The 19,848-nt window shown below is 36.6% G+C and overlaps 1 protein-coding gene across 1 annotated transcript in view; it reads right to left on the reverse strand.

The window, feature by feature from the left end:
• Positions 1 to 19,848, reverse strand: part of LOC6047491 (fibronectin type-III domain-containing protein 3a) — a 74,572-nt gene that overhangs the window by 44,564 nt on the left and 10,160 nt on the right. Inside the window, exon 2 of the mRNA XM_038253736.1 lies at positions 15,029 to 16,496. Within this exon, the coding sequence (XP_038109664.1) occupies positions 15,029 to 15,713 (685 nt within the window). The 5' untranslated portion in view covers positions 15,714 to 16,496. The remainder of the gene's footprint in view (positions 1 to 15,028; positions 16,497 to 19,848) is intronic.

Genomic DNA, 19,848 nt, shown 5'->3' on the forward strand with positions numbered 1-19,848 from the left:
GATGAACTCACGACATACTACGACGAACGACGATGACACCGAAGACGACGACGACGATCATCAGTGTCGTGGCACTCTGCGATTGTGGTGAGAACGCAATGCCGCCCACCGCCTGCCGCGATGCGCGCCCGGTTCTGTGTCTGTGGAGTGCGCGAGCTCGCGCCTGTACACAAATAAGCTGCGCTCGGCAGAAACAGTTACGTGGCACTTACACACAAACAAACCCTCTTCCAACTTTTGAGGGGGGAGTAGGGGTCTTGTGGGGCTCTTCGTCGTAATTGCGAATAATTTCGCAAAAGCTCAAAATCTGTGTGATTTTTTGTTGTTCATGTTGTTGGTATCTTGCTTGCAGAAGGCAAGATGATAGAGGGTTGTTTCGTGAACAACTACGCTCATTGGAATGGGAAATGGGGCTCGAAATTCGATTCGGCTTAGCTTAATTGATTATAGTGACATGAAGTGCTTTCCGGAATGCGAGGAAATTTTGCAATACATATTTTTTTCTAGCAAGAAGGAAGCAAAATAACTTATATTTTTATCTTGATCAATTGAATGAGACAATTTTAGTCAGAAAGTCCTCCCTTCATAATTGTTTAGTAAACATTTGAAATGTTTAGTCAAAAAATTATAAAAATGTGAAACGAATATATATTGGTAATAATTTTGTTGGTCGGCAATAAAAATATAACTATGAGAACTTTAGAAACGATAATATTATCGGCTTCGTTTTTGGCCCACGATTTTTTATCGAGAACAAAGCAGAATTGATTTGGAATGATCAAACGACATCGAATTTTGAATGGATTATAATAATATTAATGGTTTAAATGTAAAATACTAAAATATTCAAAAAGCAAAAGTTTTCTTTCAAAATAACTGAATTCTTATTAAATTACAATATCTGAGTCAAACGAATTCACCACCATAACAGCCATCCAATGTTGGCCGCTCCCAGAGACAAGGAGAGGTTTGGAAGACGAGAAGTGTTGATGGTCTACTTTTTTAAGGGGATAAGGGAAAATCTCCACGGTATCTTCAAGTAACTTTCGCTTGAAGTTGCACGGTATTAGGGAAGGTATACGGACTAGCATAGGATTAAAATAATTTTTGTTTTCATATTTATTCACGATATTGACTTGATTTTTACAAATGTCTCACATGGGTTTCAATATAATTGACGAGGTCTTCAGGAGCTTGAAAGATAATTGTATTTATTGAAATGTAATCGCAAGCATAACATCCGTGGTCCATCGAGAAAGATTTTTGTTAAAAATCCATTTTCAATAAATTTTTGAGCATTGGGGAAAAAACTCTGATAATTGTAAAAAAATTAAGGTTTAAGTTTGATTTGTTTTTTGTTACTTTGTTTTAAAAAGTATTTTTTCTGGGGTCAACTTTGGCTGTGTTTTTACTAACATTTCCAATATGTTAAGTAAAGATAAGTACAGTCCGGACTCGATTATCCGAAGGCTTCGAAAAATTTCACTTCGGATGATCGAATAAAGAAAGAAAAAACAATTATCGTTGTCAGAATTTTGATTTTCGAGCTTATGTATGACCCCTGGACTACTCTTAAATGATTTAAGGCTATGGAAGGCACCATTCCAAATCGTCCATTTGGCGGCCACGTTTGTTTAAGAAAAACATTCAAATCTTGATTCAGAATGTTTCAATCAAAAAATGGTTTTCTTTGTGTTTTTTGTAGAAGCATTTTACATATCGTGATTATTTCTTCATTTCAATTTACTATTTTTGGACCCTGAATTCAGAACCATCATTGACAGTCATTACCCCAAAAGTGAAGGACACCTTCTACGACCTTAGGAAATAAATCCAAGATGGCGGCCAAAATGACGGTGTTCAAAAGTGAAGGACACCTTCTACGACCTTAAGAAATAAATCCAAGATGGCGGCCAAAATGGCGGTGTTCAAATATTAAGAAAAATCCTTTGGTAATTTAACAGGCAATCAACCACTCAAACTTTTCTAAACAAACACAAAACATGAACCTGACGTTAGTAATATGAATATGAAAATATGAATATGAAAATAAAAAAAAAGTTTTTTTAAAAAGTCGATTATCTGAAGTCCCATAAAAACCTATGGATAATCGAATTTCGGATAATCGACATTTCGGATAATTGAGGCTTCGAAAAATCGAGCGTGGAATGTATACAGTAATTTTGGTTATTCCTCAGATTTTGCTTTTTTTACAATTAAAGGGATAATGTTACTATTTATTAATTTTTTTTAAAAACGAGCAAAAAATTAAAGATATTTAAAAAAATAAAAAATTAACTAAAAGGTCAAAAGGTAATTGTAGGAGGTAAAAAAGAACAAGCATTAACTTAACAAGATTTGTAAATGCAAATTCAAAAACTGAAAATTAAACAAGAAAAACATAAAACAAGAGAAGTTTTTGCCGAACCAAAGTTGCTCAAAATTACCCCTTGAACACGGGAAAACTAGAAAATTCAGGACAAGCTTTTTTTAGGAGAAAAGTATTACGTAAGGAAAACAACCAAAACTCAATTAGATTTTTCTATGTAATTAAAAGGTTATCATTGTAAGATTTGAATTCCAATTGGATTTTAGTTACTGCTTAAATTGAAAAAAAGCACGATAGAATTAGGTTTTTATAAATTATTAATTTAACAAATTTAATTAACACTAATTTAAAGATCAACACAAGATTTCAAGATTTTGTGTAATTTTTGGCCATTCCAAGCCAATTACAATTACACAGTGCATCGTACCCCGAGTACATACACAATCTGTGACTATCTCGCTCTCCTCTTCCACAATATCTGCTGAACTGACTTAAATTAGATTGTACAACGTCCAATCCCACAAACACTGCTGCGGCAATTAGTGGCAGAGTCACACGCACAAATGAACACCACAACTAGTCAACACTAATACCGATAATGGCTGGTTGTAAATGTATTACAGGCAAACTCGCACACAACTCAACTGAACCACCCACCACCACTAGAATCAACCACAACGACATGAACCCTCTAATGGACACGAATTTCTTGACGACGACACATTCATCAAGGGTGTAATGGAATGGGGCGCTCAAATTGGTGAGAAATTCCATTCACAAAAACGCGATGTAATCGTCACCGGGTCCAGATAATCACGACGACGACGACGATCGCGATTGACACGATCGCGACTTCTTCTCTTCATTCAACTGCGCAACTCGCGACGCAGAAGAAGAGTTTAGTCACACGTCGACGTTTCACTTTTCCTGTGCTAATACACACAAACAATCGCGCGCACTTTGGGAGGTTTGAGCTACTTCCTAGCCTACTACACAGACACACACACACACATTCACACGCACATTAAACAACTTTTTCCTTCGGGGCCAACTACGATATCGATCCCATTGATCGATCACACTCGCAGGAATTTCGCTTTTGGAAATTCCATCGCGCGGTGACACTTTGCGGTTGCGACGATCACCTTGCAGAACAAAGGAGGCAGGTTGAAAGTTGCGGAATTCCAAACACAATACCACCCCCTTTTTTTGCTGCTTGAAACGGAAAAAAATGTTGAAGAAAACGAAACGAAACTTCTTCTCACGGTCCGGCTTAACTCACTTGGACGCGATCGAAACAAACTCTCAACCAACTAAGAGCTCTGGAGCTTAAACCACAGACAACGACGTCACTCCGTGCGCTCGCGGGGCCGCCAACTGAGGACTGACTTATAATTTCGATCAATTAAGACCGCCGACCCTCTCTTTTCGCTTGCTCACACTCGCAGTCTCCCTCTGGACCAAGTCAACTCAACTCAAGTCAGTCAGCCAGCCCGTAAGTCGTCGTCATCCAAGTCGCTCTTCGCGAGAGAAGATCACACTGCTGCTCTCCACTGTTGCGTCCAAGTCCCAGCAGTAGGGAAAAAAAGATGAATAAAATACCAGCGCGCAACACGGCACCACCACGGCAAACAAGAAGAGAAACGACTAAACTATTTCACATATTTTTGCCTTTTTGCTGCTTTCCTCTTTTTTTCTTTTTTCTCACACACAATCTCCGCTGCAGCGATCTTTTTTATAGTTTTAAAACAAAATATTCTTCACTTTCATCCAAGTGTGCCGAAAATTAATTTTCCACTTTCCAATAAACAAACACTAAACTAAACGCCAATAATAGCAGGCTAGGCCAGGTTAAGAACCACACATTTTTTTCATCAAAAAGACGGAAAATTACACGCAGTCAAAAGCGATAATTTTTCCTTCAATTATTCCTATGTGTGTCTCTCTTGCACTGCTATGCAACCAGGATGCAACATACACACATGCAACACAAACTTTCACACGTCTTTTGGTTGAAATGCACTTTTTGTTCAAAATTGTATCACAAGAACATCACAACTAACCTAGAATTACTAAATAACTATCAAAACAATTCTCAAAAAAAAACGGTAAGGTATTGTTTGTGACTGAAATAAAAACGGGACTCGAACCGAACGTCAAACCGATCGTGAGGAGCGAAATCACAATTTACAGCATAGTTGTATGGAAGTCAAAATAGCACTGATCTCGTACGCTCGTATTCAAATTTAATGTACTGCCAGAGCCAAACCTTTCATATTTGCTCTTTTCCATTCAATGAACTCCGCGCCTCACAACCACACACACTAAAATCATGAACATGAACATCCCTCATGATATTCATTCAAGTTCTCGCGAGTGATCGCGGCATGCGCGCTCGCACTCACACCAACGCATCGTAGCATGCTCTGCGATCGTTGTCGTCCAGGTGCCAGCATAAAAACCCACAGCATAGAGAAGTCATCAACACAAAAGAATAGCCGACACAGAAGAAAAAAAAAGCCAAGGAAGAGAGGGCCTACTTGGATGGCGACACGTCGCTTGGTTTTTCCAACAAGATTAAATCCACACTCCACTCTGGCCTGGCTAGTTTTGGACGAGTTCTTTAAAAGATTCTCCCCGTTCGACTACTATCAACGCCGTCTCATCTCGTTGCCATGGTTCCCCCCACCTAATCCCAGCTCAGCCTCCGAATGGGGTTTACAGAGGTTTTTACTCAATTTTTATGTTTATGGCTATATACCGACTCTCCCGCTGCTGCTGCTCGTCGTCGTGTGTCGTGTCCTTCCCCCCACCCCGGTTCAGAGAGTAAATTCGCGAATACAAGACACTTAACATTTTCAGTTCGCCGCTGGTGCCCCAAGATCTGGCTGCCCTATACGGGAGGAGCGCCTTGTTGCACTCTGTCCCACAATGGGAACGTGGCAGTTTTGCGAACGGAAAGACAGATTTTAGCGCATTTTTTTAGTGCTGAGGAAATGTCATATAAATTACATTTTAATCTACGTCTTTTTGACTCACCTTCACGATAGTATATTGACTTGAAATCAAAACTGAACAGGGCATAATGTGGCGGATGTTGAATTTTAACGATTTTTTAATTTAAAAAACGTGAAATTTTGCTCTCTTCGTGACATTTAAAGGTCAATGATAAAATTCTCAGTTTAAAATATTTTTTTCCAATGACCCATGAAGAGTATCGGGGCCGCATTTAGAAACCAGATTTAGTGGCAATTTATTTCTTAACTTAATATTAACATGTTGAGTTCAATGTTAACATTCCATAGCTCGCCTTCCCTAAGGTGTCGTGATAAGGTCCAGCTCGTGATGATACACTCAACCCCCGCTGGTTGGTCACTTTTTCGTTTGACACTTTTTTAGTTTGTACCCCGTTGGTTGGTCAAAGTCAAACTAAAAAGTGACGAACTGTCAATTTTAATAATTAATTTTGAATTATGATGAAAATTTAATCTTAAGCAGGTATTAGACTATGACAAACAAACAAATTCGCACTTTTTGACAGTTTGGCTGTTTGTCTGCTATGTTTGTTTTCCTGCATTCGTTTGCAGAAATGTCAGCATACATTTTCGTTGCTTGAAAAGGAATGTTAACATTTACATTTTAAAAATATAACATTATTTACAATGTATTCACGCTGAATCTTAATTTGAGATTTTCTGACTCAATAATGCTTGTGACCGTGGTTTTTCACTGCAAATTCTTATTGGAAGTTTATTACTTTTCCGTAAATGCAAAAAAATGGTGTTTATATTTTATTTCGTGAATAATAGAACTTTTGTGGATTTGGAGATCGGACGCTGTAAACGTTAATGTTAATATTCAGTGCACTTCTTGCAACAATAGCATATGATTCTCTATTGATTCAAAAATAAATTTCTAATTTTTAAACTTACAGGCGGATTATCTTTAACAAAGTTGAGAATTTTGTCTAAATATTACATTTTAATTCGAAAAAGTAAAGTGCCCCAATAGGGCTAAACCCCAGTGAGCTCTAAGCACGCTTATAGAGCTCGTTGTGGGCAATGATGAAGGTGCTACTGCACTCTTTCTCTGTTTCTGGGGCCCTCTGGTGGACCATCAGGTCCCCAGAGCAGAAGGAGGATCAACCCAGTCCAGTTGGAGTGCAGCGTCGTGTGCAGTGCCACCGAACCCGAACCCACTAGGCATCAGCAGCACGGAGAGCACCGAGTGATACCCGGGTTCAACTTTAATGGAATGTAGTTTTATTTCTACTCGTGTGGTTTATTTTCCTTCTTCGTATATATATGTGTACGGTTTTATGATACCATCATCGCCCAGCATAAGACGGACGGAGTTGTTGCAGGTTTTTTCTTCTGTGTAAAAAAGGGGGAAACAAACTTCCAAGTCTCTTTTCTCCCATTTTTTGTTCGCTTTTTAGTTCGCTGCTGCTTGCTCTCGTTGGCCGTTTACGTTCCGTCCTTCGTTATATATATTATTGCGACCACTGCTGCCAGCTCTCGAAACTGACACCACACTGGGACTGGGACTTGGGCGATGACTTCAGCTCCCAGTTGTTGTACTAGGCCCCGGACGGAACGACCGACACAATAAGTGCATTATGATGCGTTTTTCTGGATGTTAGTGTGTACACTTTCATGTATATATTCACATCTGGATGCCACGCCACGCCACGGGAGTGTGTTTGTAGTATAGTTTAGTCTACAACCCTAGAATTGTTGAACCTGTTCAAGCGCACTGGACAACGATAATTGTTTGCTTTCTTTCCTGCGGATACAATGTCTCGAGAAATGCTCCCAAAACCAACAAACAAGTGCAGCACACGTTGCTGAGAGAAATGGGACACAACTCTCGAATGGTAGAGAAATGTGCATTATTCTAATTACAAACATAGATACAAAAACATACACGCTTAAATAATTCAAGCGCACTCACACCGCAGAAAAAAAATACGAAGAAAAGACAGAGCTCAAGCCCTGGTTCAGCTGAGTCGCGCGGCAGGGCAGCAAAAGTAGAGTGAAAGGAAGGAATCTTGTCAGGAATGCTACAATTTGACCTGTTTGCGCTTCCATCGCGTTCCGCGAGACCTCACCACTCCCCATCACATCATGGACTGCCTGCCGCGACTAAAAAGTCTTTAGTGTGTTGTATCTCTTTCGCTGCCGAGGAGAAGAAGAACCCGATGACGACGACTAAAGCAAACATTCTCTGTCTGTGGCTGTTCTCGTTCTTGGACGGACCAGCAAAGTGCAGACTCCTCCTCGTGGCACTTCAAGATGGCATATACGATATTATAGTACGTGCAACAAAAGCCAGTTCCCCCCGATAGTATAAGGGGAGAGGGACTGTTGCTACTCACAATGCTGTTTGACTTAACCCTTTGGGAGACTTGCTTACACGGAAAGAAGTTTAATAGAAAAAATCGCATTACAAATAAGTGATTTAGTAATGATATTGCTGTAAAATGATCAAAATAACCAAAACGACAAAAATGACCACAATGACCAAAATTACTATAATGATCAAAATGATCAAAATGATCAAAATGATCAATTTTAAGAATTTTAATAATTTTAAGAATTTTAAGAATTTTAAGAATTTTAATAATTTTAAGAATTTTAAGAATTTTAAGAATTTTAAGAATTTTAAGAATTTTAAGAATTTTAAGAATTTTAAGAATTTTAAGAATTTTAAGAATTTTAAGAATTTTAAGAATTTTAAGAATTTTAAGAATTTTAAGAATTTTAAGAATTTTAAGAATTTTAAGAATTTTAAGAATTTTAAGAATTTTAAGAATTTTAAGTATTTTAAAATTTTAAGAATTTTAAGAATTTTAAGAATTTTAAGAATTTTAAGAATTTTAAAATTTTAAAATTTTAAAATTTTAAGAATTTTAAGAATTTTAAGAATTTTAAGAATTTTAAAATTTTAAGAATTTTAAGAATTTTAAGAATTTTAAGAATTTTAAAATTTTAATAATTTTAAGAATTTTAAGAATTTTAAGAATTTTAAGAATTTTAAGAATTTTAAGAATTTTAAGAATTTTAAGAATTTTAAGAATTTTAAGAATTTTAAGAATTTTAAGAATTTTAAAATTTTAAAATTTTAAGAATTTTAAGAATTTTAAGAATTTTAAAATTTTAAGAATTTTAAGAATTTTAAGTATTTTAAGAATTTTAAGAATTTTAAGAATTTTAAGAATTTTAAGAATTTTAAGAATTTTAAGAATTTTAAGAATTTTAAGAATTTTAAGAATTTTAAGAATTTTAAAATTTTAAGAATTTTAAGAATTTTAAGAATTTTAAGAATTTTAAGAATTTTAAGAATTTTAAGAATTTTAAGAATTTTAAGAATTTTAAGAATTTTAAGAATTTTAAAATTTTAAGAATTTTAAGAATTTTAAGAATTTTAAGAATTTTAAAATTTTAAAATTTTAAGAATTTTAAGAATTTTAAGAATTTTAAGAATTTTAAGAATTTTAAGAATTTTAAGAATTTTAAGAATTTTAAGAATTTTAAGAATTTTAAGAATTTTAAAATTTTAAGAATTTTAAAATTTTAAGAATTTTAAGAATTTTAAGAATTTTAAGAATTTTAAGAATTTTAAGAATTTTAAGAATTTTAAGAATTTTAAGAATTTTAAGAATTTTAAGAATTTTAAGAATTTTAAGAATTTTATGAATTTTAAGAATTTTAAGAATTTTAAGAATTTTAAGAATTTTAAGAATTTTAAGAATTTTAAGAATTTTAAGAATTTTAAGAATTTTAAGAATTTTAAGAATTTTAAGAATTTTAAGAATTTTAAGAATTTTAAAATTTTAAGAATTTTAAGAATTTTAAGAATTTTAAGAATTTTAAGAATTTTAAGAATTTTAAGAATTTTAAGAATTTTAAGAATTTTAAGAATTTTAAGAATTTTAAGAATATTAAAATTTTTAAGAATTTTTAGAATTTTAAGAATTTTAAGAATTTTAAGAATTTTAAGAATTTTAAGAATTTTAAGAATTTTAAGAATTTTATGAATTTTAAGAATTTTAAGAATTTTAAGAATTTTAAGAATTTTAAGAATTTTAAGAATTTTAAGAATTTTAAGAATTTTAAGAATTTTAAGAATTTTAAGAATTTTAAGAATTTTCAGAATTTTAAGAATTTTAAGAATTTTAAGAATTTTAAGAATTTTAAGAATTTTAAGAATTTTAAGAATTTTAAGAATTTTAAGAATTTTAAGAATTTTAAGAATTTTAAAATTTTAAGAATTTTAAGAATTTTAAGAATTTTAAAATTTTAAGAATTTTAAGAATTTTAAGAATTTTAAAATTTTAAGAATTTTAAGAATTTTAAGAATTTTAAGAATTTTAAGAATTTTAAGAATTTTAAGAATTTTAAGAATTTTAAGAATTTTAAGAATTTTAAGAATTTTAAGAATTTTAAGAATTTTAAGAATTTTAAGAATTTTAAGAATTTTAAGAATTTTAAAATTTTTTTTAAGGATTTTAAGAATTTTAAGAATTTTAAGAATTTTAAGAATTTTAAGAATTTTAAGAATTTTAAGAATTTTAAGAATTTTAAGAATTTTAAGAATTTTAAGAATTTTAAGAATTTTAAGAATTTTAAAATTTTAAAATTTTAAGAATTTTAAAATTTTAAGAATTTTAAGAATTTTAAGAATTTTAAGAATTTTAAGAATTTTAAGAATTTTAAGAATTTTAAGAATTTTAAGAATTTTAAGAATTTTCAGAATTTTAAGAATTTTAAGAATTTTAAGAATTTCAAGAATTGGGTGAAAAATATGGGTACGAAAAAAAATGGACAATAGAGGGTTAAGACGTCTCAACTAGCAATGAAGAGTGCTAGACTTATGCACGAGTGTGACAGATTTGGATACTGCTGGTAAAAAGTTTGAGGAAATTTGAAAAATTTCATACACCCTGTTACTATGAAATAAGATTTTTTAGGTTATTCAAAAATCTGTAACTGCAGTGTATCACATTGTTATCCTTTATCACCATAATGCACAATATCGTTTACTGTGTGTGCTACTCTGTTTGTACTACGCAGTCTGGCTTGGTTTTTTTCTCCCCTCTCAAAACAGAGAGCACCCAGCATTTGAAGACTTGGGATAAAGCTTCCCATACCTCCATACAACACAGAACATACATTATTATCAAGACCGGAGAAGAAGGGCGGAGAAGGTACCGCCTCTGGGCACCCCCCTCAAAAGCCTTAAAGATGTGAAATTGTGAAAATTTCAACTTTTTTTCATCTCATTTCGTAAGTTTGAGAAACCAACGCCACCAACTGTCTTCTGGGAGGGTTCAAGAACAAAACTGTGAATGTGAAGAGTGGCTCTATACACGCGACCGACGACGACGACGACGCCGGCAAAAGAACATCCAGCCACACCAGGAAAAGGGCACTGCTGCTCTTGTTTGATCTGTGGCGAATATCTTTACGGGTTTAAGCCAGGCGGCGGCTGTTGCATCGTGATGTGAATTTTGAAACTTTCTCAATAAGCTCGGTGACTCGGGCGAGAAGTTCCAAACTGATTATGGAGCTAGTTTGGGAAGAAACGGCTTGAAATGCTTTGTGCAAACCATTTTTTAGAATTAATATCAACATAATTGATCATGAAATAAAATAATTAAAAAGATCTTGATATCATTATTATTAATATTCGACCTAGGAAAGCTTTTTCTACTCTACTTCAGTATCAATATTATTCATGACAGGGTCAGAACTTGAATCAAGATTTTTTAAATTATCAAATGAAGCTGGTATTCCATTATGGGATTATGGGAAACATTGTTTGAAGTTGATGTCAGTAAACGCTTTAGTTTTTTTTCTTCATGGTATAATAGATTTGCACTTCCTGAACACGCTCTAAATGACAGAATTAAATTTTTCAATTGTATATTTTGGGTGTCAATACTGTGGAATTAACTTTGTACAATACTTATTTCGTTGAAAAATTCATATTTCAGTTTTTCTAGCTCAAAAGTAGCTACATTTTGCACAAAAACTTGTGTTACTCACAAACTAATTAGAGAGCACGATCAATTCCAATTGACAGCGGTGCAGTCATCCCCTCTAGTCGAGTGCCGGCAATATTCCTCCATATTAAACTGGATGCGCACACGCGTCTTGGGGTAATGTTTTGTGTATACTTTACAACGGAGCTCGAGCGAGTTCCTGGAAGTAGCCGGATAGTCGCGGCGGTTTTATGAGCTGTGTGCGTTGTTTGCAGCAAGGTCTACCCTTTGCCCTTCTACACGACGGACGCTGCCCCGTCACCAGAGTTGCACCAAGGAGGAAGGTGGATGCAGCGAGAAAACAAGATCAACAAATCAACCAGACTCTGCTTCTCGACTCTGTCTGACGAGTTGGAGACTTTGAGAGGAGAGCTCTGCCGCGAGTAAAAGTGAAGGTCGAATTTATTAATATTTCGGTTAAATAAATTGCTGATAGCGGTGTGCGGTCTTTGTTTGTACACATGTTCACGGAGCAGCTCCCCGACATCAGTAAAAGTCTAGTGAAGTGGAGATATATCGATTATCTACGCCGTTGCGTTGCGTTCAAGTCTAGACTGTGTGTTTTTCCAACGCGAAACATCAGCCCAGCCTGCTGGGACTGACGTTCGATTGTTGGAAACCATAAAGGCTTATCTGTTTAAACAAATAAGGTTGGGGTTTTCCTCCATCGAGAACACACTTTTGAATGTCACCACGAAGCGGTAGCAGTTAGTCAACTCGATTGCGGATTTGAGCTCAAACCCCCTCGGGCTGCTTCCTGGTTCCGCGATTGCGAGAATATATTAAGAAGGAGCAGCAACAGATCTGGGATCCTGCCGCGCGAATGACCTCCGCGGGAAGACCGATGCATTGTACCTGACCATCGGACCGAACCAACTTCAATTTCCCACGACCAGCGGCACACAATACCCAAAGACGGGGACGGAAGACTCGACTTTGTTGCAAACCGAGTGCCCTTGGATGCATTGTACCTGACCATCGGACCGAACCAACTTAAATTTCCCACGACCAGCACCAGCACACAATACCCAAAGACGGAGACGGAAGACTCGACTTTGTTGCAAACCGAGTGCCCTTGGTTGACTTTTCGATATTTCGAATGTAAAATAGAGTGGGAATTATGCGGAATTGCGAATTTGAAACACAAATCCAAACGACTTCGGAACGACGACGACGTTGAGAGGTGGATTTCCCTCCTGTGCACAGGTTTATTTTTCGCAGGGAATAAATTGATTTGATTAAGTAACTCACGTTGGTTCGGAGCTAGAGTCGCGGCCGCCGAGGATTGACGTAGTGTATGTGATTATTGCTTCTTTGAATTTACTACGTCTTGGAGATACAAATTCCTTACGGCGTTTAATCTCATTGCTTGGTGAGTTCTACTGTATATTTTATGGCAACTGATGGAAATTTGAAACATGGTTCCATAAACATTACTCGTATTATTTGCATAGTTTTTTTAACTCCTGTCAATTTAGCAATGCCCGTGTGCTCTTTTGTACTTTTCCATTTCTGAGCTATTGATGTAATTTGGTTCTAAATCATCAGTATTCTTTCACTAAAGCTAGTATTTATTTCATGTTTTGTCTAAACTAATATAATATTTCATATTTTGTCCTACAAAACCGGAAAACATACAGTTTTGATTCTTGAAGTAAATAATACTTAGCCCTATTTGTGTGAAAAACTAGAATTGAATTTTTCACAAATTGTTGTTTTTTAAAACACAGTCGACTTTGTGGCTGTCGATCTTCTCGATATCAATGTTGCTCCAGCTGTCAATAAATTTTTCAGTCCCTTCAAGAAGCATGCTTGGATTTTTCGTTCTATAATTTGATACCTCCTTTCAATATCGACAACGAGAGAGTTTAAATTTAATAATCTATAAAAAAAAAACTATTCAATCCAGCAACGTAGTTGATACCCCCTTTTATGTTTTGTTTAAATACCGTCATAAACTACTCTAAAGTGAATAAGAATTTTTAAATCCAAGATGGCGGCCAAAATGGCGGTGTTGAAATATTGAAAAAAAGCATTTTGTAATTTGATAGGCAATCAACTATTCTAATTTGACTAAAGTGGGGTCATAGAATTCGAATTTACTGTTAAAAGTGAGAAAACAAAAAAAATGTTTATGATTCGATTATCCCATACAAACTTTCGGATGAACGTACTTCGGATAATAGAAACTTTGGATAATCGAGTCTGGGCTGTACAGGGTGTCTTTAAATTTGACTTAAAAAAAACAAAAAAAAATGTCTCATGTCTCTCAATTTTTTACAGTTAAGTAACGAGAAATGGCAGCGATTTTAAAACAATTTTTAACCATTTTTGATGAAAAATGTGTTTTCGGAGTTCTGAACGTACCATCAAAATTTACTCATAATCCTTTTAACACCAAATTTCTAAATTTACTGTTTCGATCTATAAATCACTAAAAGTCGAGTCTGACTAAAAATTAAAAAAAATTGAAGGGATCGTACTACCCCACCATCACGAGATATAGAAAAAAAAATATCTAGGCATGGCAAAAAAAGTTAAAATAAATATATATAAAATTAATTAAAAAGCCATAGTCTTAACAATTGACTAAAAAAATGTTTTTAAATGCAATTTACACTAGTTCAGTTGTTTTGCAAACATTAGTTTTCAAAAAATGTTTGATTTGACGAAAATAAAAGGATCTGCTAAAAACACTTGTTGCGGTAATTTTCATTTTTTTTAAAGAGATTTTGAATTAACCCAAAAAAAAAAAAAGTAAATCTTTCCCAGTTCCTGAGGGGAACACCCGTGAAGAGTATCGGGGCCGGCATTTACAAAGCGGATTCAGTGGCAGTTTTTCACTCAACTAATGTTAACATGTTTAGGTTAATGTTAACATTCCATAGGTCGCCTCCCTAAGGTGTCGTGATAAGGTCCAGTTTGTGACGATACACTACCTTCCCTTTACTAAGCAATCGAATCCAGAAGGGAAAAGATCACCAGTTGTGTTGGTCCGAGCCGGGATTTGAACCCCGATCTACCGCTTACGAGGCGGAAGCGTTACCACTAGGCTACGTGGCACCCAAACATTCTAAAATTATTCTCAACGCAGGGGAATGTATTTTAAATTGATTTCAACTGATTGAAACTGTCAAAAAGTGCGAGTTTGTTTGTCATAGTCTAATACCTTCTTAACTGGCTGGCTCGCTGTTAGCTCCAGAGTTTTGCTAGAAGAACAGGGATAGCTGCCAAATATTCCATGCATTTTTTTTTTGGTAATGAACACTGCATAAATTATCAATTTTGCTTTATTTTTTTTCTCAAGGACATATTTAACAAAGAATAACTTCTGAAATGCAAATGAAATGACAACTATCTTTTAAAGAAACTGCAGCTGCCATCTTAAGTAAGATTTTTCTTTCCAAAATTGGCTGACTCAGCAAAAAATTCGGTGAATATCTCAAAAAGCAACTTTTGTTCGGTTCCAAATGTTACCTTTGTGGTCGCTATATTGGTAGTGGGCCAGATTTGTGTCTGTTTGCCCGGACATCATTTCTGATTTGTTTTGTTCAAATTTTTCAATTCTTACATGGGGTTTTATGTGTTGGCAATTTCAATCATTGACCTTTTTTGGTCTTTCTTTTAGATAAAAAAAAGAAAAAGTCACTTACCTCGAATAATTTCCCGGCTGTTGCCTATCTGGAACGTCACCGATACTCCCGGGTTGACGTGAAACAGCACCACGTGCTCCGACGGTTGCGAATGGGCCGGACAGTAGGGTCGCGTTTGCGGTTCAAAGCCTGGTCCGAAGTGGAAAACCGGCTCCACGATTGGCCAAGTGGCGGTGGCCGGTGCCGCGGGATGCCCTACACCGGCGGCTGCATTTGCCGGAAGGGTTGCCGCTGTCGGAGGGGCGGCGGCCGTTGCCACCGTTGCGATACCATTGATCAGCTGATGGTGGTGGTGGTGATGGACGTGGTGCAACGGTTGAAGTCTTTGCGCCTGCAACGTGGGTGTCTTCAACGAAACCGCGGCGCCGGCCTGCTGAATCGACAGGACCGGCGCGGCTCCGGCCCCGCCACCGTTGGCGGACGATGCCGTCGAAACTTGGACCGTTCGAGCAGTCGGGGCCACCACGGCAATTGCGGCCGCGGTCGTCGTTGTCACCGAAATTCCACTTCCTCCACTGGCCATCTTTCCAGAACTCCGGCTGCCGCTTTTGGCACTGCTGGAGGTTCCGCTGAGGATCGGCGGAGGTGGCAGGGAAAATTGATGAAAATGTTGTGGCTGATGATGCTGCTGTTGCTGCTGCTGCTGCTGCTGTGGCACGGAGGTTAACACCGGTGCCTTTACCATCGAAAAGCGCTTGGGACGGTAGGCACCCACACCACCACCGGCTCGGTCCGTAGTTTCAATTATGTCTTCCTGTTTCTGCTCCTTGCTTCCACAAACACTTCCCGCGCGCTCTTCACTCTCCGGAGAGTTGGAGATTTTCGCGATTCACAGTACGTAACGTAACGTAACAAAAACAAACGAACAAAAACACACAAAAGTCCCTCAAAAAACGGGGTCAATAAACGGGCACGATTCAAAGTTTATTCTTTCTTCCTTCCCAATCTCCCAACAATGTTCAATTTGTGGTTTGTGTCCCGGCTTTCAACAATAACGATTAACACACACGAGTTTCACAATCACTATTTTTCTTCTCGCTCTCGCAACAAAACCAGCCTTGATTAATTAATCATTTACAAATACATGTTCAAATGCGCGCGTTATCACGGTCTTTGGGGAAGAAGCGTTGTCTTCCCGTTTGCTGCTTCTGCTGGTGGTTTCGACTGGCCGACTGCTGTCGTCGTCATCTGTGGCGGCCGTGTTCCATCAATTAGCTGGTGATCCAATTACGCACATTTTCCGCCGCCGTCGTCGTCGTCCAAAAGCAAGATGATGGGCTGCCGTTGCCGCTATCAGGAGGAGGTCACAACTCTGCCGCTCTGTTTCTACTACTACTCTCTGCCCGAGTGGGGTATATTGGTACTATACACTTTGGGAGAGACAGAGACAGAGGCAGGGAGGGACAGAGAGAGACGGAGGGGGCGAGGGCGGTACAACACACTTTATCAAACACAGATATACAGCAACCTGCAAATGGCAAAAGAGAGCAAAAACACGAAAGATTAAAAGCAGGAAACAATGATTAATTGGCATTTTGTTGCGACGTGCACAACAGCAGCGAAACGCAGGGGCAGCGCGACAGTGCAAAGTTACAAAGTGCCATGCTGCTCCTCCATCGTCCGCGACCCGAAGACTGGTTGGATGGAGTCTTTGGTCGGGGGGCTTTTAAAGGTATCTGAGATTGAATTTAAAACAATCGACGGTGATTACACAGGCAAAGATTAAAGAAAGATTTTATTTGACTCTCCAAATTGCTTTTTTACAAAAATGATTTTTTTTTAATTTTTCATACCACCCACAACTTTCAATCCATAAAAAAGTACAGACAAAAAATAAATGTTACCGTCGCGTTGTGAGTTAAGGGTGCACAGCAGCCAAGGAGGTTGTTGTCTTCTTATTCCAAATTTGTCAAACTTACGGACCCAATCCTGCAAGAATCTGATTATAAAAATAGTCAAACTTTGTTGTAAATAACTTTGAAGACAGTAATTTAGGGGATGAATAAAAAATCATATCAATAGTTCCCGTAGTTTTGAAGATACTAAAATGTCTGTAACAAAAATCTGTGTGCAAAAGCTATGGTTGATGTGTACCGTTAAAAACATAGAAAACTTACCCAAACATTTTTTTTACTTCAATTCATAATTTTTAAACAATATTTTTTTTTAAAAATAAAATTCTTTTATAAAATCTTTTAAACTTAAGGCCAAAGCGTCTGAGCAATTCCATGCCAAAAAGAGATTCGGTTGTACCCGACCCTCTCCAATATAAATGACTTTGTAGACATGTCATCTTACGCTTATATAAGCCATCTTTAGACAAACTTATTGGAATTTGGACGAGCTTTTCAGTAAAAATATTCATGAGACTGAAAAATCAAGTCTGTCATATAGAAATGACCAAAACCCACCAAAAATGCTAAAAAATCCTGGTTTTTCAACATTGTTAATTTTAAAAATTGGAAAAAAAATAAAAAAAATATAAAAATAAAACAAGCCATAGTCTGAACATTTGAATGCAAACAGTTTTTTAGAATACATTTTACACAAGTTCCGTTGTTTTGCAATCACTTGTTTTCAAAAAACGTATGATTTGACAAAAACAAAAAAAAATAGCGAAAAAAAATATTTGCGATACTAAACGTCGAACATTTTCCAAAATTCAAATGATTTAAAATCAACACAAACATGCTTAGAATTATTCTAAACGCAGGGGAATGCATTTAAAATTGATTTCAGCTGAGTGCACTTAAATTATATACTTTTGTACCATCCTAAACTAAATTTTATATTTTTGCTTTTTGAGTGTTTTTGAATACCCCTGTCTCAAGGCGTATTTAGAAACACCCAAAATGCAAAAAAAGAGATTTTTGTTATAGGACCTTTATAAAAAAAAACTCCAGATAAGTTATAAATTTTCAAAAAATTAAATAAGTTTCCAGGTTTTTTTTTTGCAAATAACGTTCACGTTCAAACGTTGAAAGATATTTGCAATGGCCTGATGAATTATTTTCAAAACACTTTTTACAAGATGGCCTCTACAAAGATGGCAAACAAGTGCAACACGCAGCCAGCCCTCATCATCTGGCGTTGCTCCCTTACGCATTTGTGAGGGGGTATCTATCTCTACGCAAAGGAAGTGACGCGATGATGCTATTTTTACCTCAAATTGTACACGCGTGCGGTTTTTTACCGGGAAACCCTTTTCTTTTCCGAACCCCGACTGCCACCGACTGCTTTTGCCGACTGTCCACAATCATCATCAGCGAAGCAGCAAACGTGTGCGTTTTTACACCAAAATCGCGCGTATATTAATACACAAATATACAGAGGTATGAACGGCCGGCGACTATGGCACTCCAATCGCTTTTGCCACGTACCACGACTTTGGGGCTCTTTTTCGGTGCTATTAAACTTTGCCACCAAGACTAATGCGAGGGCCTTAAAAAAAGTAAATTTCCTGTCCGTCTGGGGCAGTTGTTGTGTGCCATTGACACCATTACTGCCGGAATGGCACACGAGTTTGGAAAAAAATAAATAAAATAAAAACAAACGAAAAAAACACGAACTTTCGGGGCCCCTCCGAAAATTTAGAACATTATTATCAGCCACTTGTTGCGAAACGCGCGCGCGGACGTGGCCACTCCGGGCTCGACGACGACGACGATGGCGGAATGTTTTATTTAAATTTTCACTTTTACCACCCAGCCCGTCCCAGCCCCACGGCCGCTGCTGGATTGCCTTCCTTATCTAATCGCCAAACGGCTGGGGAGGGGTTCAAGGGAAGAGGGGAGGGGGTTAGGTTGTCCTATCTTTTAATAGCACCGCCGGGGAAGAACGTGGCTGCTGCTGCTGCTGCCGTCACCACCGGCTTGCTGGCCCGGGCGATAAAATGTAATAGTAATAACAATAACTATGTACACAACAATGTAGATTTGCTGGCTTTTTGAAGTGCTCGAGACCCAGGCCAGAGTCCACACTCCACAGCCATCATTGGACTGACTTTTGCTCCTTAACATCTGCGTTATTAATTATACACAGAACCGCGGCGAAACGAAACACGATGATAATAAAGCTCAGTTCGGAATGATGTGACGAGGCTGGAGGAGGAGAGATGACCCCTTCTCCCCTTTTTCCCACTTTGACTCCCTTCGAAACCCCGCCAAGTTGACGACTTTGGTGTGATGTGGTGCTTTATGAATGAACGGAACACACAGATTAATGGTCATTCATAATAATTGATGCTTTTTTCTGTGGTGTGTCGTTGATTTTTGTTGTGTTATTCGCGCCATCGAAATATTGCCACGTTTTGTGACCGGTTTTAACTGACTAATTTATTCAATATCATTTACTTTGGTCGCAGACCAAATTTTCTGAAGGTAAATAATATAATATTCTTTTTCTTTTATTCGCTGTTTTTCAGCAAGCAATTTTATTGAAAATTTGTTCAACTTTCCGAAAGAAAAACTATTTTTAGGGATGGACACCATTTTGAATAATAGAAAAACAAGAATTTTTCAGTTCAGATTAAACTTTAAGTGGCTTTATCTTGAAAACGGTGCACTTTAAAAAAAATCTGTTAAGTACTTAACTGCCGCTCTAATCGTGTCCGTCCCATATATAGAATAACGCGTGTCAAAGTTGTCCCGCCCATAAGGCTACGTCTTAGAATTTCTCGAAAAAGTGGATTTTCTCCGGCTTTCTAGAACAAAGCACTAAATTTTATTGATTTTTCTGATAGTTTACAAGATTTTGAACCAAACTGCATCATTACCTCAAAATTGACGAAATTACATATGGGACTAGCTTCGAGCGGCAGT

Source organism: Culex quinquefasciatus, chromosome 2 (genome assembly GCF_015732765.1).
Source record: "Culex quinquefasciatus strain JHB chromosome 2, VPISU_Cqui_1.0_pri_paternal, whole genome shotgun sequence".
Classification (NCBI taxonomy): Eukaryota; Metazoa; Arthropoda; class Insecta; order Diptera; family Culicidae; genus Culex; species Culex quinquefasciatus.